Consider the following 24,866-nt stretch of genomic DNA (forward strand, 5'->3'; position numbering starts at 1 on the left):
TACAGCATCAAGATCTACGTCCAACAATATGGCAGCCGATCCAGCACACAACATTCCCCTGCCATGTCACAAGGTAGCACCACCTATCCAGCAATATGACAGGTGATCCAGCATACAACATTCCCCTGCCATGTCACAAGATAGCACCACCTATCAAGATCTACGCCCAACAATATGGCAGTTGATCCAGCACACAACATTCCCATGCCATGTCACAAGATAGCACCACCTATCAAGATCTACGTCCAACGAAATGGCAACCGATCCAGCACACAACATTCCCATGCCATGTCACAAGACAGCACCACCTACCAAGATCTACGCTCAACAATATGGCAATTGATCCAGCACACAACATTCCCATGCCATGTCACAAGATAGCACCACCTATCAAGATCTACGTCCAACGAAATGGCAACCGATCCAGCACACAACATTCCCATGCCATGTCACAAAATAGCACCACCTATCAAGATCTACGCCCAACAATATGGCAATTGATCCAGCACACAACATTCCCATGCCATGTCACAAGATAGCACCACCTATCAAGATCTACGTCCAACGAAATGGCAACCGATCCAGCACACAACATTCCCATGCCATGTCACAAGACATCACCACCTACCAAGATCTACGCTCAACAATATGGCAGTTGATCCAGCACACAACATTCCCATGCCATGTCACAAGATCTACGTCCAAGAAAATGGCAGGTGATCCAGCACACAACATTCCCAAGCCATGTCCCAAGATCTACGTCCAACAAAATTGTCGCAAACAATTTTACGGCCATAAAAGTTCCCAGGATACATATTATGAGAAAAATCCTGCTGCCTCCGGTGATGTTATCATGTGTGAGGGGCTTTGCTGTTATCTAGACGAAACAGCAGTCAAAGACAGTAGAAACTCGTTTAAAACACGACGCCTTTGTACCTATTGTATATGGAAGGCAGAGCTCTGGCACACGGCAATAGCGAGAGGAAGAAGATGACGAAGGCTTAGTATAGACAAAGGACGAACACTTGTTGCCTGGTTACAACGGGGTCGGTTTTCTGTCCACCACGCAACATTTTTAACGCTAATTGATGACTCATTTTACATAGACTCCCAGTATAAGAACATATAGATATAAAATAATGACGGAGGACTGAGAAGGTAACTGTGGACTTCACGTGTAAGTTCAACTTCACAAGTCGTCCTCATTAGACAAATGACTCTCCGACTTTGTTTTGCGAGGTTTAAAACTGAGCAGGCTATGACCGAAGCCTGTTCACTTGCTCACTTCAGCATTTCTTACTTCGAACGAGGCTTCTATGTTGGTGAGTATCGTGCCTTCGTCGGGCAGAGGAAACTCGACCGAAAGTGGCCTCTGGCGGCAGCAGTGACTGCTGACGATCAAGGACAAGGCGTCACATAGCGTTGACCGCACTATGTTCCACACTCGAGGTTCTACGACGTAAATTATGGAGATGATGATTCCTTGGGAGACATTGATAGTATCCGGCAGTGCCCACGCGAAGTCCGAACCTCCAACTACCCAGGAGACGATCTGGAAGATGGAACTGAATCCCGCGAGGAGGAACACAAGCAGAGCCATGCGAGCCCTGAAAATGAACAAGAAAAAAAAGTTAATGAGTACAAAAAATAAGGTCTACACAAGGAGTGTCCATACTGTTGGACCATGCAAGCCACATATCGGGCTTTGAGTCTCAATGGGAGCCGGATCATGACATTTTGTTAGAAACAAGCAGAAAATCCCGTTGTAAACTTTACTACGGTTCAGCTTAATACAATGGTTCCGCTAATTGTGTTCAAACCTGAAATCAGTTACAGTATACGGAAGCGTTCCAATTCCTTTTGAATCACATGTGAAGAATCTCGGCGTTATCATGGACTTCGTCTGCACATTAAATATACGAGGGTAGCCCACAAACTAATGCATCACATTTCTATCTTCAACAATTATTTACTGAAGACAATGAAACATATACACAAGAAAGAATTATGTTTCTTCTACACTCCCTATTTTTCCACGTAATCTCCTTCCCATTATATGGCCTTCCTCCACCGAGACACAAGGTCGTGAATGCCCTGTCGGTACCAGTTCTTGTTCTGTTCATGAAGCCATTTCTTCACTGTGCGAATCACTTCTTCGTTATTATGACCTTACCAGCCTTTTCGCCATCACGACCTTACCAGCGGAAGCAGCTGCTTTGAATTTTTCTTCTGTGGAGAGTCAGGATGGTGCCAATCCATCGATTCCAGTTTTGTTTCGAGATCAAAATGATGAACCGAGGTTTCACCCATCACAATCTGGGACAAAAAGACTTCTTCCTCAGCTTTAAAACGTTGCAGCAACTGAGAAGAAATGCTTTTCTAAGAGTTTTGTGTTCCTCCATAAGATGGCGCAGAACCCATCGTGAACACTTTTTCTGTGTAATCAAGAGCACTGATGATTACACCTGCACTTCCTTTGCTGATTGACAACTCCCGTGCCAAATACCGAATTATTCTTCGTCGGTCCTCGTGAATGAGCACATCACGCTGCGTCTTGTTAGGTGTGACAGCAATGAGTGGCCTCCCCGACCGCTGCAAATCTTGGAGCTCTGCTGAACCGCTTTCAGATGATCTCAACCTCAGTGCCCAGTGACGAACTGTACTTCTGTCGACTCCTGATGCTCATAAATTCCACATAAACGTTTGTGAATGTTTCCAACCGTTTCTTGCTCCTCAGTGAGACATTCAATGACGATACGCTGCTTGTAACATACATCACTTGCAGGCGCCATGTTGAACCATTGATGCAAGTACGCTATCTGTCGGAAGAAGCAGAAACTTTGCATGCGCACTCCGAACACTTCTAAGAATTCACATCTTAAATTTCGCATTCGAAACCATTGTTGGGGGCTGAGAAAAAAATTGTGGTGCATTATTTTCTGGGCAGCTTTTCTCACTTCTACATTCATTACATAAATAAAACATATCTTTCCAATAAAATTTAAAAGCTCTTGCAATGCCACATTTTCATTAATGTGATATTTTCAATGATATTAGGCCAGAATTTTAAGCAAGGCCACAACACGCTCAAAATGCATGTTTGAGATATGCATAAAATTTAAGAAAATATCACCATGTGTCAGAGCCTCCGTGGCTCAGGCGGCAATGCGCCGGCCTCTCAACGCTGGGTTCCGTGGTTCAAATTCCGGGCAATCGGATAGTCCCGTTTTCCCCCATCACCTTTTATTCCAGCAATACTCTCCAATATCATTTTATTTCAACTGTCAGTCATTAATAACAACCCTAGAGGAGTGCAACAGTCTTCGGGAGCTGGCACAATTCCTATCCTTGCCACCAGATGGTGGTGAGTCATTCATTTTATTCCTGACCCGGTTGAATGACTGCAAATAGGCTGTGGATATTCATCTTTCCAAGAATTAGAGTTTTCGCGACCCCATGTTCGTCGTAACCAGGATGGGAAATCAGAAAGAAGTGGTAGGGGGAGAAGGAACATAGGGCTTTACTACTAGTGTTTTTATGAGGCAGTATCCGGCGGGGGAAGGGGGTATAATATTCCCCTGTAATGTAATTACCCTCTTCCCCCAGAAAAATGTAAATTTTAAATCTTTTTGTTTGAATTTCGTGGTTATAACGAGAATGATCAACATTACAACGTTATTCCAATCAGGAGAGAAGTTTATGAGAGTGTGTCCCTTTTTAAGACAGGCCAGACGAGCTGCGATTTGTCGTGATTTATTGATTTATTAGTAGAACCTTCCTCTGGCAGAAACATATTTTGTAGGCCCAGATCCTGTATGCGGAAGCCCGACACTACATAGAAAAATGGGTACAAAAGAAACAAATGGAGAGCTGGAAAAATACTCCAGGATGCAGACTTGGAAAGGAACTGATAAAAGGACCAAACAAGAAGCATACTAAAGAACTGTTGAAACTCTGCAGAGAAAATATAAGATGGGTAGTAGGACTGTTGACAGGACACTGCCATCTGAAAAAACACCTACACAGAATTGGAGTAATAAGAGACAATATATGTAGGAAATGCAATGAAGCAGAGGAATCAGCTAAACACATATTTTTCAAATGTGAGGCGCTGGGTAGAATCAGACTTTCCACTCTAGGACTACCAGGTGAAGAAAGAGAAAAATACAAGAAGACCCAATAAGAACACCCTGCAGCTTTGTGAAGGGAAGGTAGGAATGAAGGAAAAACATGGTAGCAAAAGATCTTAGAGATCGACGCTAATTAGGAACTAATATTTAGAGGCCGCATGAAAAGAAAAAAGAAGAAGAAGAGACTTCCTCTACCAGGGCTAAGTGTTGACTGAACAAATTTGTAGGTTTGTACACACCTTAAGTGAATATTGTCCTATTCGCTACCTATCGGAGACATACCCTCTCCAAGAAGTACAGGAGTGGTGTAAGCTAGATCTACTTAGAGCAATGGCAAGGGAGGAGAGCTTCTAATAATTTACAATTTTTCCCGGGTTTCAGATGGACTTGTCATGAATAATAGGCTGCAGGTGCGGATTGCCACTGCTACGTGGTTTTATCGCTCAAGGTCTGGCAGTCATTTGAATTATTGCTGATGTTTTTATGTAAACATGCACAGTAAAATTATTAATTTCATATGTGTTCTACATTTTCCTCATTATTTTATAATGAAAGAATCTCTCCAGCACCCCCCCCCCCCCGCGGGCAATTTTAGTGGCTGGGAAACTTTGATAAATAATCGTCGGTAGGGGGGAGGGAATCCCTCCCTTCCCTCATGCGATTTTGCACCCTGGTTGTAATTTGTTCTCTTCTCCACCGAGTTCTTACTACATCTTCCCCATCTTCACGTGTCCATTACTTTTCGAATGTACATAACAGAGATACAAGGGCTCAAACATTGAACTTGCTCGTCGTTTGTCACCATCGAACTGCCGCATGTAACAGTTCATATTGTGGGTCCGACGCACGAAAATGAAAATGGAACCGTTCACCGGATGACATCAGAGGAATGCTAAAAACAAGAGCGTTAAGAGATACAACAGGATGCGAGTGAACGCTGCATTTTTTTTTTCATTTCCAATCACTACTGATCTGCATTTAGGGCAGTCGCCCAGGTGGCAGATTCCCTATCTGTTGTTTACCTAGCCCTTTCTTAAATGATTACAAAGAAATTGGAAAATTATTGAACATCTCTCTTGGTAAGTTATTCCAATCCCTAACTCTCCTTCCTATAAATGAATATTTGCCCCAATTTAGCCCCTTGAATTCCAACTTTATCTTCATATTGTGATCTTTCCTACTTTTAAACTTATTCGTGTACTAATGTCGTTCGACGCCGTCCCTCCACTAACAACTCAGAACATACCACTTAGACGAGCAGCTCGTCTCCTTTTTCCCAAGTCTTCCCAGCCCAAACTTAGCAACATTTTTGTAACGCTAGTCTTTTGTCAGAAATCTCCCAAAACAAATCGAGTTGTTCTTTGGATTTTTGCCAGTTCTTGAATCAAGTAATCCTGGTGATGTCCCATACACTGGAACCATACTCTAGTTGGGGTCTTACCAGAGACTTATATGCCCTCGTCTTTACATCCTTACTACAAAGTGCAGTTCCACTATTTCGCCGATTGTGTTATTACAATATTGTTACTAGCTATTACTTTTAATTAAAGAGTTTGGCCAATTAGAAACCACTTAGAACCTAAGACTGCGATACAGTATTTTTCTTTTTCTTAGCTTCCCAGAACGTCTTCATACGTCAACTGTTCGCCTGTCTCCGTTTCAACGATAGCACACTCCTAGACTGACGTCGAATTTGCAAAAGCGAAAAATGCAAACAAGTGATCTGTCGCCGGAAGTCCACCTTCTTATTTATTATGTCATCTGCGATCTTCAGTGTTTGTAGGTTCCACCGTACCTCTTCCAGCCAACCGGTGGTGTGTTTTGATTTGGAGATATCGTTGCTTGCCTGTCTTTGTTCAATCTGCGAAGTGACGATAATATTGTAATCTACGTCTCTTTTGCTGTGTGTGTAATTTTCTCTATAATGCGGTAGTCTTCATTTTTCTTTTCATCTTCTTTTGGGGTCCCAAGAATTTCCTGAGTATTTTCCTTTCTTCCTCTCCCTGTTCCTCATGTTCACCTCTTTTGTTCAACCTTTAAACATTCTGATCCATAATAATAACTCTGGATTAATTACAATTGTGTAGTGCCCGATTTAAGCCTGGAACGATATCGCTCTGTTAGGAATAAAACTCCATCTCTTTCACTACTCTGATGACCCAATGAATGCACACACACACATATATATATATGTACACACACAATACTAATCAGCTATGAATGGCCACACTTACTAATTGCTGTCTATTTACAAGTTCCTCTTCCTTACGGCATAGCAGGCGGTCCAGCGCATTGCTGTACCTGCGAACGGTTAATCCTTACTTTCACTTTCCCAAGTCCAGTCACCTCATACATGAGGTTCGTTGGTTCGACTCCACAGACAGTCCAGTAATCCACACAGTCACATGCAGTAAACCTCTAAGCAGTTCAGCAGTATTCAAGAGCAGGACGATACTCACAACAGCGAACATTAACACAGGTTCATTTACCCTCGCATTCCCCATAGTGGCTTCCCTCGCAGACTCCCGCCGAGCTTCAGTCCATAGAAATACACGAACACACAGTACGGTCTTCCGTTCCGTCGTCTCCAGCCCACCCATTCACTGGTCTCTCCGAAACCACAACAACAGTTCGTCGTTCAGACCTTGGTGGGACACTAGCTAGAGTCAACACCTTTGTCGCCCTCAGCCTAGCCACCCCAAAACACCAAGTTTCACTGGCAATCCAGTCCATTGCTATACCTGCTATACCCACTCCACCACGGTGCCCAACTCTGACCCCGAGTCCTGCACCAACACTGACTTCACCACGAAGCCCAACACTGTGAATATCACACCACGGCTAGCCTCCCTTTTTATAGTTCGGGTGATTTGAGCCAGAATTTTTGCGAGGTGGCAGTACTGAAATGGGCTAGCACGGGGCTGGGACATAACATTGCCCATCCTTCGAGAGCTGATCGTCCCGATCAGTTACTTTCTCAGCCGGTCTAGATGTACCACCTCTACCTCGCACCTTGGCCTCCATCATACTCGGTAGCCGACATCATGTATTCCTCTCAGAACGTGGCAAAGGCTTTTCCACGTCCTCTGGAGCTTGAAAGACAAGCATTCCTTCCTTACGAGATTATATAGCCATCCTCGGTCGTCCTCGTGATTTCCCGAGGTGCCCGCTTGTTAGTCGTGCGACAACTTCACCCGGTCGCTCTCTGTGTTTGGACTTTTCTTGATCGCGGCGCCCACATGCTTCGGTCTCGCTGTCAGATCCACGCAGTACCCTTCGGTCGGAGTAGGGTGGTTTTCAGGATGGCTGAACTCTAAATCAACCGTAAGGCGTAGCTCACTTTCAGGTGGGGTCCTCGCTGGAATAGATCCCGTCGTGTCATGTACTACAGACTGGTAAGCCTGGGGGACCAGGGGAAGGTGACGATCGCCGTCTCTGTGCGTTTCCATTCAGGCGTCACGGCTTCAGTTTCCTTCGAACCCCACGGTGATTAGTCGGCAGGAAACTTCGTGCTCGGCCTCCCTCCTGGAACAAAACTCGCAGTCTTCTGGGCAACGTCTACAGAACAGAGCGTCGACTTACGAAACATGCTTTATTTCTTGTAGACCCTCGTCGACATTTCTCTGTCCGTTACCCATCTTCTTCTGGTCGTCGTCCGTATTCTTCTAGCCATATTCCGTCTCATCATGGCGGTCTTCCGACTTCTTTTGGCCATCCTCCATCTTCTTCTGGTCGTCTTCATTCTTCTTTCGGTCGTCTTTCAGCATCTTCTGCCGTCTTCCGCATCCTTCTGACCATCTCCTATCTCCTTTATCAGCCTCTGCTTACTTTCCGCTATCCTCTTCTGGCTTTCTTCCATCTTCTTTTGGCCTTCTACCAGCGTCTCCATCGTCATTTTCTGGCCTTCTTCTCTCTTCTTTTGACTATCATTCATCTCCTTTCGATTTTCTTCCATCTTCTCCTCCATCTTCTTTTGATTGTCTTCCATCATCTTTATTACAACGAACGGTTAATCTTTACTTTCACTTCCACAAGTCCTGTCACCTCATGCAGCAACTGTGTGTAGACCGCCGGATCTGAACAGAGGCCTACGGACCACTCGACACACGATGACTATTCACTGGTTCGACTCCACAGACAGTCCAGTAATTCACAAAGTCACATGCAGTGAACAACTAAACAGCTCTTCAGTATTCAACAGCAGAACGATACTCACAACAGCGACCATTAACAAAGGTCCATTTACCCTCGCACTCACGATAGCGATGTACATTGCTGACTCACGCCGAGCCTCAGTCTATAGAAATACACGAACTGACAACACAGTCTTCCGTTCCGTCGTCTCCAGCCCACCCACTCACTGGTCTCTCCGACACCACAACAACAGCTCCTGGTTCAGACCTCGGTAGGCCACTAGTGGCAGCCAAAACCTCTGTTACCCTGAGCCAAGCCACCGAACACCAACACACTGAGTCTCACACTGACTCCATCACGGAGCCCAACTGTGACTGACTGCCGCGCCTAGCCTCCCTTTTTATGGCTTGGGTGATCTGAGTCAGAACTTTCGCGAGGTGGCGAGAAGCGGAACATTCACGCTGAATCTCCAAGAAACTCACAGGTACGTCGGCCGACGAGAACAATACACGGGAAGGCCGGCCTCACCCCACAAGCCTGCTGGGAGATCACAGGTCGTCTGAGCCACCAGCCCCTTCCTGGAACTACTGAAAGGAACTACCATGGGACTGGAACGTAACAGCTCGTTTGTTGTAACGGTGTTGAGTGAGTTTATAAGCCATGTCGGTAGCAGTTCCTCACCAGGGGTGATGTCGCGGCCAGACAGATTTAGGATAGATTTAGTATATATTCATGTAGTAAAGTAGTGAGTTTAGTTAGGTGGTGTGTTGCATGTGGAGCTGGCGATCCGCCCATGTGCAAGATGCTACAAAGTAGATTTAGAAGTAGTTAAGTAGTATATTTATGTAGTAAAGTAGTTAGTTTAGTTAGGTGGTGTGTTGCATGTGGAGCTGGCGATCCGCCCATGTGCAAGATGCTACAAAGTAGATTTAGAAGTAGTTAAGTAGTATATTTATGTAGTAAAGTAGTTAGTTTAGTTAGGTGGTGTGTTGCATGTGGAGCTGGCGATCCGCCCATGTGCAAGATGCTACAAAGTAGATTTAGAAGTAGTTAAGTAGTATATTTATGTAGTAAAGTAGTTAGTTTAGTTAGGTGGTGTGTTGCATGTGGAGCTGGCGATCCGCCCATGTGCAAGATGCTACAAAGTAGATTTAGAAGTAGTTAAGTAGTAAGTAGTTAGTGTCTAGCTATAGTTTGTGAGTGTTTATTTTATTGGAACATTGTAACTGGGCGAAAGCCTGTTATGTTCAGTTCAATAAATTCATTCATTCATTCTATAAGCCATGTCCGTCTGCTTCAATCTCTCTTTGCAGGTTGTGTTATCGGAGTCCATTTGACCGGATCCATTTTCCCAGATATTTGAATTGATCAACTATTTAAATGTGTCCATATTGTGGTGTTAGGTTCTTTTCTCCGTTATGTCGATGTTCCATATATTTAGTTTTTTCATATGAAATCTGAAGACCAGTTTTAATGACTGTCATGTAGAGTTTCCACCATTATTTGTGCCTGTGATTTGTTTTCTGAAATTACTGCTAGGACGCACGTCCTATACAAGAAAAAGGCAATCTAAGAAAAGCTAAATTCAGGCACTATAACACCGTGATCAAACCCGAGTGACTGTATGCAAGTGAATGGCTCAGAATGACAGGAAATGTTGGACTAAGAGAATTATGAGCGGAAGATCCTTCGCAAAATAATGGATACTAAGATAACAGATGGACAGTATAGACTCCGAGGAAGAGAAGAGCTATACAGGTATAGTGAACGTCTGATGGAGTCAATAAGGAAACGACGACTGAAATTCTACGGCCATCTGTTCAGGATTGATGCTATCCCACTAACGAAGCAGATTCTGAATGTGTTGGACAACAAACCTAACGTCTCAGATAAATGGTTCAAGGAAGTAAGGAAGGACCTCAAGAGCATGGAAGTGAATCAGGAGGACATCTCTAACCGATCAAAATACAGATCAGTGATGAACAACTTTAAGGGTTTCCACGATGAGCAAAAGCAGAACAGCGACTGGACAACAGAGACAATAGAAAGAAAGAATGCAAGGCTTTTGAGCTGCAAAAATGGCTGTCAGAAATGCCTTACAGTACTTGACGTGGTCTCTAATGGCCCTAAACGGAAAGAAAAAAATACAATCGTGTAACTCACTGGGGTGAAATTGTAATACACTTATAACATATTTTGATTGTATTCGAATTATTGTTTATTATTAGTTACGATAGAAATTGTTTATCAAAACATTCATTTGGAGTGTGCTGATGTATGGCTATGAAGGATGGACTCTCTTGAAGGAGGACGTGAAACGACTAGAGGCAGTGGAAATGTGGCTATGGAGGAAGATGCCAAGAACTAGCTGGATTGAGAAGAAAACTAATGAAGCAGGAGAAAAGCATCACATTCTCCGGCATAATGACTTCATAAAGAACTTGTTCGAAGGCAAGGTGATGGGAAAGAAAGACAGAGGGAAACCACAGAAGAAGAGCATTGAAGAGGTGTTGAGATGACGGGATGCTAAGGTTCTGGAAAGATGAAAAGGATCGCAGAGAGAAGAGATCAATGGTTGCAGCGACAAGGCAAAGCCTTTAGATAATGTTAATGATGACCATAGCATTAATCATGATTCTAATGTACAATAATTTGCTTAGTGTTAGAGAAGGTCTAATGGCCTTAACTATGCTAATAAAGACATTTACATATTTATTTATCTATCTATACTTGACGGACCGATTGCATTGGCCAGATTGAAAATAAAATCCTCAAAGAACTTACTTGTGTTTAGGAATACGGTGGTCTCCAGTCCTGTTCCAGTTGAAGCGCACCACTCTTAACGTGGTGAACCCAAATAACAGCAAGCTCATCAGCATGAGGATGATGATCGGCACATAGAAGTAATGCAGCACTGTCTCCTCAGCTGAAATGATGAACAGAAATTGAATGCAGAGTCAGCAGCGGGCGGTCAGAATTCGGGGCAGTCACCACCACAAATACAACAAAAGTACTCACAAAATAAGCACTCCCACACAAATCCAGGGTCACCTGAAAACAAGACGACTCGCACAACACATAAAAACAGGGTGTATCAGAACTATGCCGATAAAATATCAGGGATGTTTTTCGTCTTATCTTAAGAACGATGATACAATCGGATTGGCGGAGAAAATTTTTATTTTCTAGAAAATGAGGCGCGCGATTGAAATTGCTAAAATCGTCGTATTTGCTATGAAAGAGCGCAAGCTGCTGCTGTGCTTCAGGCAAGAGAAGGGGAGGACGGGAAGGGAAGTGGGGTGTATGATGGCGTATGCACAAGTTTCCTCGTTCGACTCGCACAGGATTGTCTCGTACAGATATTATCCACAGTTCGTTTATTAAACAGCCGTAACTACACACACACAGTACAAGAACACACTTGTCAGTCAAGGAATGCACCAGATCGTGTATCCTCTCATCTGTTGGTCGCAGTAACGTTCCTTATTAATTAACATGCTCGGATATGCAACGCTGCCGCCGCGCGATGGTCTATTCCTTCACTCACAACATTGTAAATACAACCTGTGACAATAAAGTTCGGTGAATAGTCCTGTACTATCAACATAGATAAACAATGCACGACAGTGACCTTACTGTCCTTCGAAACAGTCCCCTCCCATAACTATGCACTGCTGAGATCGGCGATACATGTCCTGGAAAGGCTTCCTTTGCGGGTGGTGTTCAAAAGCCTTGTCACGTTTCGTTGGATGTCAAGACTATCGTCAAATCTCTTTCCTTTTAAAGCGAGTTTGATGCGTGACTTTTCGGCTCTGACATTTTTCCGACGAAGGGATCCCGGAGAACACCATTCCATGCCTTGTCGTTTCGTTTTAGGGTCGCACCTGAGACACCAGGTTTCATCCTCAGTGACAAAACAGTTCAAGAAATTTGGTGTCGCATCCGCCGTTTCGACAAAATCCTGTAAAGCCTCTAAACGTGCCTGCTTCTGATCGCCAGTCAAGTGATGTGGCACAAGTCGAGAACACGTTTTCCTCTTCCCTAAATTCTGGGTGATGATTTTCCGTACCGATTCATGGTTAATTTGCAGTTCATGCGCTATCATGCGCACAGTTAATCACCGATCGTTCGTGATTAATGTCCTCACCTTCTCAATGTTTTCGTCACTGACGGCGGTCGCCGGCCTTCAGCTATTGGGGTTGTTAGAAACACTTTCCCGGCTTCCTCGAAAACGGGCGAACCACTCGTACACACACTTCAAGGACAGTTCATAAACATGTACCAGCATTGCATGCGTTTCTTTCGGTGTCTTGCCAAGCTTAAAACAAAACTGTACACTGATCTTTTGGTCGTTCATGTTCCTGATCGCAGTTCAGAACCAACGCACTGTGTCAAACAGGTCTTATACGGCACACACACGATGCTCAACTGAACAACGTTGGGGGCAGGTGGTCAAAACCTGCTGCTACACAGGTGCAGCGTTGTGTGTTAATAGTGTTGCCGGATCGACCATTCTGACTTCATTCGCCCAACGTTATTGTCACAGGTTGTAGAATGAAATACTGAACGAAGGAAATAATATCCCAATGGTTGATTACATTTCATGTTCAATATGCCCCCCTCCTACATCGATGCACAGTTCACAACGGTGTAGATGTGACTCTGTTCAGGTTGTGTGGTGTGTCGCGAAGGACCTGGAAAGCTACCTGTATTCTTGGTACAAGTTCATCGTCTTTTTCTACGGGGTTCGCATAGTAGTCAATTTGTGCAGAATAACCTTTTACACTGCATTCTGGGGCTGGGAAGCGACTATGAAAAACGAACGGGAAACTTATGTATTCGCACCGAGCATTACGTCTGTCTCCCACTTCCCACTTCTCCTCCCTTCCCTTCTCACCTCTGACATAGCAAGTACGGCGAGTTCGTCAATTTGAATCAGGTACACGGAAGTAACAAAGTACCAATCCCATTTCACCATCGTTCTTAACATAACACGAGGAGTATCCCTGATATTTTTGTCGGTATAGCTCTGATACATGCTGTATACGGAACAGAACACACGCACATTAACAAAACACATGTAATCCCGAAGAATCGTGAAGTAAAGGCATGCGGTATATGTTGCGTATTAAGAGAGTTATTTCACACACACGGAACAAAATTTTATTAAAGGAGAATTACATTGATACAGTATCGCGAAATATGTGCCACTGGCACATTAAACTCAAAGTCCAGTTTTTGCCGAAGAAAAAGTCTTTTCATAGAACGGACGGTTTTGTCACATAAACGTATTACTACAACACTTGAAATATATACAATATTTACACATTGCCAGTACATTAACTCGCTGAGGGAGAAATGTTGCATAGCAACTGACTTGCAAAGTCGAAGTGCTCAGTCAAGAGCTGAACGTTTGAGAATGTAAAGTTTGGAGAGATGTCAGCGAGTCCAGAGATAGAAACCTCACGAGCTAGCTTCAGTCCACTTGTTCAGTAAGCTGTTTATACAGAACATCTTCTGCCCTTCTGAAGTAATGTGTAACTAGCCGTTGGACTATGTCTGCATTCCCACTCGCTTATATAGGGTCTCGAGCAGTGACGTGGAGTGTCAGCTGGTCGCCTGGCCAGCTCTGCCGGTGAGAACTGGACACTAGCCGCGTTGCGCGCGCGATTCGAATACCGGCACTACAACAGTATACAGCAAAATCGAAGCTTCTCCATAGAGAGGTGGATGGAAGCACCCTTCAGAAATGCGCTGACTATGCGTGGGTACCTGAAAATCCCTCACTGATGACATGGATCTCACCAAGGGTAGCTTTACTAACTGACTTGCCATAAGACCTATCCGTGTCGGTGCGACGTAAAGGCACTAGCATTGAAAAAAATCTGATTTTCAAATCGAGTAATTGAACAATTACTTGTACTTCTTAATTGGCTTTCTTTCGAAGACACTGTGGCTTATTATGAAAAGGACGCCCGCTCACCCCCTCTGGACTGTTTATGAAATCGGGTGGGTACACGCCTTCGTTGCTTAGACCTACATTCTCTCTATGCTTAGGCGGACAACCTTCACTTTACCTGTTTCACTGCCATCAGAAATAAAACTCATCATGTCGACGATGCTGGCCAAGTTTTAACATCTTCAAAATGCCCTTTAATATCTCATTGCAGAATCGTAACTGTCTTTTCATATTTACGTAACTTATAAACAGACCTCGGATTTTAGCTAAAAACCTCATTTGATCCAGAAGAGAGAACTTAAAATGAAGTTGTATTTACACGATTCATGTATTTATAAAAATTGACGTTAGAACCTATGTTTGCGCACATTCCTATAACGCATATTCTTTTAATCCCTAAATCGATTTAAAATACGTTTTAATTTATTCCAAAAAAACTAAAATAATTGTTGTCTCGTTTTCTGTATCTTGAACAGTATATTCTTGAAATAACTTTAGAAAGAGAAAGACAATCTTAAAATAGGGAAGGTTTGAACCACAGTTCTCGGAAGTCCTTAAGAACCTCCCGCAGTCTGTGTCACGAGTAAAACTCTTTCATTTCACTCTGTGAGAACATTTCAGTGTGTGAATTCCAAGTCGTCTTTAATTAAATAGTGATTACAGGAGTTTCCGTCATTTCACATCAGATGGTAAAATTATATCCCGTGACGTTTGCAGTAAAGATGTGAGTGAAATTTGATTGATATTTCCTACTAACGACTTATTTATCAATTTAGCAAAATAAAAAAATGGCATTTTAACGGATAAATTAATATTAATATATACTATTGAGGCTCACTAAAATACGTTTTAGAACCTATTTTTTCATATTTGAATGTCTATTTCAGGCACTTAAAACAACATTTTTAGCACCTAAAATCCCTGATCTTCTTATAACTCAGGTCATTATTCTCTCTCTGTCCATTCATCCTTACAGGGGTAACTGTCGGCTTACGTCGTCTGTGTCACTTCCTCCTGATCTATTACACATTCACCAACTGAAAATTTCTTGTAAATCCCTGAAGTAATGTAACACAAACAAACAAACAAACAAACAAACAAACAAACAAACAAACAAACAAACAAACAAACAAACAAACAAACAAAATATGTCTATAGATAATGCTCATGAAGAGCTACGACAACTGGATAAGCAACATACCAGGTGTATGCATAAGTTTTTGCCGGTTTTTTGTGGTAAAGAAAACACGTCATGTTCACGGGAAACTCATTTTTTGTTTATTCACAATATTAGGCATCGCCTTCTATACACACTACCCCCATCTTTCAGGTAAGTTATTAATACCATGCCGGAAAATCTGCTTGTCTTTTGCGGCAAACCATTCGTCGAGCCATTTTCCACCTTCCTCGCAACTGCTGAAGTGCTGCTCTGCGAGCGCGTGCCCCATTGATGCGAAGAAGTGATAGTCAGCTGGCGCCAGGTCCGGGCAGTACGGCGGGTGTGGAAGGATGTCCCATCCAAGCGATTTCAAGTCGCCTTTCACTAGTTTTGCTGTGCGAGACGGCCCATTTTCGTGTAACAAAATCACTTTGCCATGTCTTCTGGCCCATTTCTGTTGTCTTCCGATCCACTTTTGTGGTCTGCCAGAGCAAACTGTCTTTCACATCGAAATCGCCACGTTTAAATTGTCGAAACCATGTCTCGCATGTTCTAATCGATGGAACGTGTTCAGTATATGTTTCTACCAGCAAACGATGACTTTCCACAGCTTTTTCTTTTGATTAAATAAGAAAAGCAATGCGTGCCGCAAATATTCTTTTTCAGGCTCAAATGTTGACATGATCATTGAACGATACAACACAGTCGCTAGTGTTTGGCGGACTCAACTTGTGTTAATGTTAATGCCAGACGAACAAATTGACGTATGTGTCAAATGCATACACTGCGTACTGTTCGCTGGCGCCATTCCTTCGTGAAACCGGTAAAGACTTACGCATACACCTGGTACACGATGTAGAGCAAGATAGTGGAGACTGTTAGAGAAGTGTGGCATAGTGCTTTGAGACACGGCTGCAAGTTTTTACTTTAACGTGAACACGTCATTTGAATAGAGAGAGTTCCAATAAAAGTGCATGGTCAACGATCAAGCTCTCTCATTTCAACTCTTAATTATTCAAATTGGTTGATTCTGAGGAAAGTTATGAGTGCACATTCAATTTCACGTCTCATTTCTTCAACATTTTTTCTCATTGAAGCAATCATATTTTTCGTTCTAATTGAGGTACGCAGTTCGTTTTGGTCTGAAAAAACTCAGTGGATCAAGCGTTTTCTTTTGAGGTAATAACTACTTAAATTGGTATATTCTGAGAAATGTTATGAGTACATTTGTCTTCATGACGAAGATCTTTGAAGGACTTTTTAACAGTTCGGCGCGTAGTGTTGTTCCAAGGAACGTTTAATTCAGTTTCTTTGTGTGATGTATTTTCAAGTGTTTTGTTGACATATTATTACATTCTATTACCGCAGCAGATCATGTGCTTTATTTCATTAACTCGAAACTTTGCAAATACATCCATGAGGAACGTAACGAACAACACCATACTTTGTACATTGCGGGCGGAGCCAGCGGGAAACTACTAGTATTAATTAAAGTGTCAGTTGCTTAGCAACCTGCTAAGTACAAAATGTATTGCGGGTTAGGGTAAGCCTGCTATTACTGGAGTGATCATTTAATGATTTGATTTTATGATTACACAAAGTTGGCTGAACTATCAACGTCTTGTGATTCACAGGCAGGTAATTCCGGAAAGAATAGAACAACAACGAAGCAAATCGGACCGGTAGATCGGACGGAAAGATTTGCCAAAGCTGTTTTTAGTAAACATGTTGTTGTAGCCCTGTTCTACGGCCGGATGCCCTTCCTGACGCTAACCCTATATGGAGGGATGTAATCACTATTGCGTGTTTCTGTGGTGGTTGGTAGTGTAGTGTGTTGTCTGAATATGAAGAGGAAAGTGTTGGGACAAACACAAACACCCAGATTCCGAGCCAGAACAATTAATCAGACACGATTAAAATCCCCAACCCGGTCGGGAATCGAACCCGGAACCCTCTGAACCGAAGGTCTCAACGCTGACCATTCAGACAATGAGTCGGACTTTTAGTAAACTCTTAATATATAGATTATTATTATTATTATTATTATTATTATTATTATTATTAAGGAGAAAGTACAACTTAAGTTACGTTTTTTATGAAACTATAATGCATCATAACGAAGAATTTAGGAGAATCATATAATAATAATAATAATAATAATAATAATAATAATAATAATAATAATAATAATAATAATAATAATAATACATGTCCGCCTCTGTGGTGTAGTGGTTAGTGTGATTAGCTGCCACTCCCGGAGGCCCGGGTTCGATTCCCGGCTCTGCCACAAAATTTGAAAAATGGTACGAGGGCTGGAACGGGGTCCATTCAGCCTCGGGAGGTCAACTGAGTAGAGGTGTGTTCGATTCCCACCTCTGCCATCCTGGAAGTGGTTTTCCGTGGTTTCCCACTTCTCCTCCAGGCAAATGTCTGGATGGTACCTAACTTAAGGCCAGAGCCGCTTCCTTCCCTCTTCCTTGTCTATCCCTTCCAATCTTCCCATCCCCCACCAAAGCCCCTGTTCATCATAGCAGGTGAGGCCGCCTGGGCGAGGTACTGGTCATTCTCTCCAGTTGTATCCCCGACCCAATGTCTCACGCTCCAGGACACTGCCCTTGAGGCGGTAGAGGTGGGATCCCTTGCTAAGTCCGAGGGAAAAACCAACCCTGGGGGGTAAGCAGATTAATAATAATAATAATAATAATAATAATAATAATAATAATAATAATCATAATAATAATAATAGCTATATCTATAACTACGCATGGTCCAATGGAAAAGTTGGAGATAAAGGAAAGGAAAATACTACGAAAAATTCTAGGCCCCAAATTCCATAATAACGAACTTTCACACATCAGCAATGAAACCCTGTATAGGAAATCAGAAAGGATTTCCGACACAATAAGGAAAAGGAGAATTGACTTCTATGGCTACATCCTAAGAATGAATCCAAAAAGGATAACTAAAAGAATCTTCGACTATTTCCGTAATAAGAAAACCAAACCGAACTGGTTTAAGGAAACTGAGAAGGACCTACGAGAATTCCAAATTACAGAAGAGATGCTTGTAGATGGATCTGCAAAGAAAATAACCAAAGATAAAATAAAGAGGTTTCAGGACAGGGTGAAGCCCAAACGACTACACAGAATTTCTGAAGAAGAGAGGAAGGCAAGATCTGAAAGAATGAAAAAAGTAATGGGAGGACAGGAAAACACGACTTACTAACCATTGATAGATCTATCGTACCCCAAAGAGGGTGAAAGGACAATAATAACAATAATGTACACTGACTGACAGAGCAAATGCAACACCAAGAAGGAGTGGTCACAACTTTATGCCAATTGCAGGGTAGACGCACGTCACTGAGGTATGCTCATGATGTGAAATGCGCCGCTGTGCTGCGCACGTAGCGAACGATAAATGGGACACGGCGTTGGCGAATGGCCCACTTCGTACCGTGATTTCTCAGCCGACAGTCATTGTAGAACGTGTTGTCGTGTGCCACAGGACACGTGTATAGCTAAGAATGCCAGGCCGCCGTCAACGGAGGCATTTCCAGCAGACAGACGACTTTACGAGGGGTATGGTGATCGGGCTGAGAAGGGCAGGTTGGTCGCTTCGTCAAATCGCAGCCGATACCCATAGGGATGTGTCCACGGTGCAGCACCTGTGGCGAAGATGGTTGGCGCAGGGACATGTGGCACGTGCGAGGGGTCCAGGCGCAGCCCGAGTGACGTCAGCACGCGAGGATCGGCGCATCCGCCGCCAAGCGGTGGCAGCCCCGCACGCCACGTCAACCGCCATTCTTCAGCATGTGCAAGACACCCTGGCTGTTCCAATATCGACCAGAACAATTTCCCGTCGATTGGTTGAAGGAGGCCTGCACTCCCGGCGCCCGCTCAGAAGACTACCATTGACTCCACAGCATAGACGTGCACTCCTGGCATGGTGCCGGGCTAGAGCGACTTGGATGAGGGAATGGCGGAACGTCGTGTTCTCCGATGAGTCACGCTTCTGTTCTGTCAGTGATAGTCACCGCAGACGAGTGTGGCGTCGGCGTGGAGAAAGGTCAAATCCGGCAGTAACTGTGGAGCGCCCTACCGCTAGACAACGCGGCATCATGGTTTGGGGCGCTATTGCGTATGATTCCACGTCACCTCTAGTGCGTATTCAAGGCACGTTAAATGCCCACCGCTACGTGCAGCATGTGCTGCGGCCGGTGGCACTCCCGTACCTTCAGGGGCTGCCCAATGCTCTGTTTCAGCAGGATAATGCCCGCCCACACACTGCTCGCATCTCCCAACAGGCTCTACGAGGTGTACAAATGCTTCCGTGGCCAGCGTACTCTCCGGATCTCTCACCAATCGAACACGTGTGGGATCTCATTGGACGCCGTTTGCAAACTCTGCCCCAGCCTCGTACGGACGACCAACTGTGGCAAATGGTTGACAGAGAATGGAGAACCATCCCTCAGGACACCATCCGCACTCTTATTGACTCTGTACCTCGACGTGTTTCTGCGTGCATCGCTGCTCGCGGTGGTCCTACATCCTACTGAGTCGATGCCGTGCGCATTGTGTAACCTGCATATCGGTTTGAAATAAACATCAATTATTCATCCGTGCCGTCTCTGTTTTTTCCCCAACTTTCATCCCTTTCGAACCACTCCTCCTTGGTGTTGCATTTGCTCTGTCAGTCAGTGTATCACCAAAATGTTTTACCACCACACGCACTGATTTCGATGCCAATCTGTACAGCTTATTGCAATTCCTGCTATTTAAATGTTGTCTTTCTACAGTTATACTATCTGTTGCTGCACTAGGTAAATGTCTTATGAAGATTTTTAAGATCGGTTGACATGAATGTTAGGTGTACAACTTACAGCTGAACCAGCAGTGGGTGTTCCCCGTGGGCGACTTGATGTACGACGTAGGTATGGCCGGTTTGAGACCTAGGAGCATTACCACGGCCAGCAAGGTGAGAGGGAAGCCCCACGCATACGTAGAATAGAGGACAAACGTTGCTCGGGAGAAGATTTCTTGCCACTCATAGTCTACTTCTTCAATTTCATCCCACCGCTGTTCGGTCTCGTCCCATTTCCACCGCGGGAGTTGAGGGTACAAACGTACCAGCTTCGTGGCGGCCCTGTGGACAATAATTTTAATTTTTAATCATTGCATCTTAATTAAATTACAGCAACAATCCTTTTATTACGCCCTACAGCTGCAGTTGTAATGCGGCCTAGGAAAACCATGCCAACACTACTTGGAGAAAATTAAACCTTTTATGCACAAAAATATGGGAATCGTTTAATTGGAGATTTATTTAATAAACAGGTATGGATTTGCTGTACCAAAGTTCAAATAGCAGAACTTCAAATTCTTCAAAATAAAGCACTCAGAGCCCTTTATAATTTTCCATTCTTAATGTCCAGACAGCCAACGGCCGTAGCCGTGTTGAAACACCGGATCCCGTGAGATCTCCGAAGTTAAGCAACATTGGGCGTGGTCAGGAGTTGGATGGGTTGCCACGCGCTGTTGGTGGGGGGTAAGGGAATGAAGGAGCGGAAAGGAACTGGCCACTCTACCGCACGTAAACTCCAGCTCAGGAACACCTCTGCGGAGGTTCGGACCTCCCTTACCTTACCTAATGTCCAGACAAATACTATACTCATCAACAGGCATTCCTCCTGTTAGGTTATCTATTGTATACTCTTTGATATCACTTACCTTCAAAATTAAACATAGTTTGGCTCGGAGAAAAATTAAACTCAAATTCATCTGTAATTCATCAATTCATGATCATGCAACACAGCAGTCTGGAAACTTACATGTCCTTAGAGTGAGTACTGTGAAGTATGGAACTAATGGTGTATTAAGGGCTATAATAGTATTTCATTCCATTCCAGACTCGTTAAAAGCTTGTCAGAATTTCAATAAATTCAACAATTTCAAAGATAAATACAGGGATACGGCAAGGTGATGGTTTGTCACCACCTTCTATTCAAGTGTGTTCTAGAGAAAATTGTAAGAATTTGAAATGTAAAGCTTAAAGAACGTAACATTTTGCCGGTAACTTTGGGAAGGTAAAACAAATTCATTGAAATAAAGCCTAGCATTTGCAGACGATGTTGCTATATTATCAGGAAGCCTAACAAGTGCAACAACACAAGACAATCTCTTGGAAGAAATAGTCAACAAGACAGGTTTTAGAATCTCCGTAGGAAAAAAACAAAATGTATTACAAACATCAAGAATGCTCCAAAATTTTTGGCAACAGATATTGGTCCAGTGGAAAGAGTAACGAAATTCAAAGATCTGGGAAAAATAATTCAAGAATATTGTTTACACAAATCTGCAGTAGAAGAAAGGGTACACAAGACGGAAAGAGCATGTGGTAACACAAAGATTTTAATAATAAAAAGTGTCTATCTAAATGTCCTAAAATAAGGCACTACACTACAGTGGTGAAACCGGAATGCCTACATGCAAGTGAATGCCCGGTACTAAACTGTATATTAGATAAACTTGAAGTACTAGAAAGGAGAATCATGAGAAAAATCTTAGGCCCTGTTAAAACAACAGAAGTATGGATATTAAGGTCTAATGATGATATATACAGGAACACAGAAAGCATAACAGAAACGATAAGGAAAAAGGAGATTGCAATTTTTTGGACATATTTACAGAATGGATGATTCCAGATTAACAAAAAGGATTTTCAAGTACCTTTGCTAGAAAAAGGCAACAACTAGCTGGATTAAAGAAATCAAGAAATATTTAGAAAAAATAATATAAGATAAGAAGAAACTATGCAGAGAAAGATTTTTAGAAAGAGGGTAGTAAGTATGGAAGGATTCCAAGGAAGACTGAACAAGAAACCTGGTACGAAGTGGTCCGAGGACTAAAAGAAACAGCATAGTGAAAGATTGAAAGAATATTGGAAGGAACGGAAGAGAAAACAACAAAGTATGTAAGCCCTATAATTGAACTGAAATTGGCACGTGGTCGTTAGCAGACATCATCGGAAAGAAGAAAAAGAAATTCAAAAGGAATATTGAGAAACATTTATGGACAAAATGTTATACTCTTGGATTTAGCCTGTTTAGATGAACTTATAATCAGGTTTCATTTCGAGCTGTATGGTACTGTTTGTATAAACTTTTAAACACAATTGTATCATTAAAAATAAAATTTATATTTTAGATTTAAATTATTATACATTTTTATCATCTCTATATTATCAACAATTTAATTTGTCTTTAGCTTTATAATGTACTGTCCCAATATGTGAATTAGCTCATCGGATATTTAAAACAATAAAATAACAAATAAATAAATAAATAAACAGACACGCACACTTACCAGGTCACATTACAGCACGTATTCATTCACTCACGATGTAGTCCAGTGGCGAGTACGCTGATATGTTGCTCATTTATGGGAAAACAAGGCATACACGCTATATACCAGAAATTGCAGTTTTAACGAAAACATGAAAATGCATTCTTGTTTACCTACAAAAATAATGTGGTGTTCTCCTATTACCGCAATGGCTTCAATACCTGTTTGACTCAACACAGATCAAACTATGTACAGACAGTTTCCTGTTCATTTCTTTTATGGAGCTCTTCGAAGTAACTTATTAAACCTCTCAGGCTCAAGGTAACACCACATGCTTGACACGACTACCAGGAGCGCTGTTGTTTGGTTGTTGAACCGCAGTTGGTACAACGCTACCATGTATCCCTCACATGCATATATAGATTGCTGGTTAACCTGAGGTGTTGGGCCTCTTTGTAGCACTCATCACGTAAGGCAAATATCACCGCCCTATTCTCGTTCTTTTTTAATGGTTCATCGCTGTTGCCAACATGACTGGTCAGGTGGTGGTGATTATTGTTTTAAGAGGAAGTATAACTAGGCAACCATCCTCTATATAACATTAATCAGAGGGAAAATGGAAGGGATCCGACACTTCGAAAAATGAAGATATCAGCCAAAGGAAGACAAGGGCCACGAAGGGCGTGAAAATGAAAGACTCCCTAGGCCTCCAAACATAATACCGTCGGGGTCGGAAAAGAACAAGAGTTGACCAAGAGAGGTCGATAAGGATAGATGAAAATGAGGAGCCTGGCACAAGTAAGTGGAAGCAATGCTAGGACTCGGCTAAGGGCCCCGTGGTGATGGGAGAAAGCGAACGTGAAATGATACAAATGTTAGATAAACTCAACATGAAACTAGAAGAATATGGAATGAGAATTAATAAGAAGAAGACCAAAAGTACGATAATTGGAGGAAAAGGTAGAAATTGTCATATTAGTATGGGGGGGGGGGGTGGAAATAGAGCAAGTCAGTAACTTCAAGTATTTGGGAAGTATGATCAGAGATGATATGTATTGCACGACAGAAATTAAGAAAAGAATTGCCATAGCAAAAGAAGGCTTTAAGAAAAAATCAAAATTACTTTGTGGACCACTAAACAAAGATTTGAGGAAAAGACTTGCTAAGTGTTACATTTGGAGCATAGCGCTGTATGGTGCAGAGACTTGGACATTGAGAAAGGAAGATGAGAGAAGATTGGAGGCACTAGAGATGTTGGTATGGAGGAGAATAGAACGAGTGAAATGGGAAGACCGGGTAAGGAATGAAGAGGTATTACGAAGAGCTGGAGAAGAACGAAGTATGTTACAAATCATTAGAAGGAGAAAAATGAACTGAATCGGACATTGTTTGAGGAGGGACTGTTTACTGAAAGAAGGAATGGTGAAAGGAAAACTAGGAAGAGGAAGGAAAAAATATCAAATGTTGGACAATATCCAAGGAAATAAATATTTGGACATGAAAAACTTGGCGCAGGACAGGCAATAGTGGAAGAGGTTCATCCCATGACAAGACCTGCCAATAAGGCAGAATACCTAGATGATGATGGGGATACCGTGGGTGTTATTCTACCGCACCCACCCATAGGGGGACTTGACTGGTCACAGATTGAAATCACGAGACATAACCATCAACAAACTAACCTCATTGTAAGTATCAGTAATGGGAGGTTCTCGTACCTAAGTAAATGATCAGTCAAGATATTCATAATTAAGTCTGTTTTTGAAGTTTAATGAGGAATTAAGGAAATACACACCCTCACTTAATTTAATGTTGTATATTTCTGCTTTTATTTTGATATAGGCCTACACATTACTGTAATCGTATTCATCTGTATTTGCCTTGTGTAAATCATACAGCTACCTTCTTGAAATTTAGGTACTATTATTTGTCGGACTGAATGTTGATGATGGTGATGATGATGATGATGATGATGATGATGATGATGACGACGACGGCGACGGCGACGACGACGATGATGATGATGATGATGCTTGTTGTTTAAAGGGGCCTAACATCCAGGTCATCGGCCACTAATGGTACGAAATGAGACGAAATGCAATGACAAAATAAAAGTCCAAAATCCTCTACTGACCAGAATT

At 42.7% G+C, this 24,866-nt stretch overlaps 1 protein-coding gene across 1 annotated transcript in view; it reads right to left on the reverse strand.

The window, feature by feature from the left end:
* Nucleotides 1-487: 487 nt before the first annotated feature.
* The window catches only part of LOC136882006 (G-protein coupled receptor Mth2), a 224,162-nt gene continuing 199,783 nt past the window's right edge, over nucleotides 488-24,866 (reverse strand). The window contains exons 5-7 of the mRNA XM_067154495.2: nucleotides 20,265-20,527; nucleotides 11,049-11,190; nucleotides 488-1,607 (exon numbers count right to left, since the gene is read on the reverse strand). Coding sequence (XP_067010596.1) covers nucleotides 1,274-1,607; nucleotides 11,049-11,190; nucleotides 20,265-20,527 — 739 coding nt within the window. The 3' untranslated portion in view covers nucleotides 488-1,273. The remainder of the gene's footprint in view (nucleotides 1,608-11,048; nucleotides 11,191-20,264; nucleotides 20,528-24,866) is intronic.

Source organism: Anabrus simplex, chromosome 10 (genome assembly GCF_040414725.1).
Source record: "Anabrus simplex isolate iqAnaSimp1 chromosome 10, ASM4041472v1, whole genome shotgun sequence".
Lineage (NCBI taxonomy): Eukaryota > Metazoa > Arthropoda > Insecta > Orthoptera > Tettigoniidae > Anabrus > Anabrus simplex.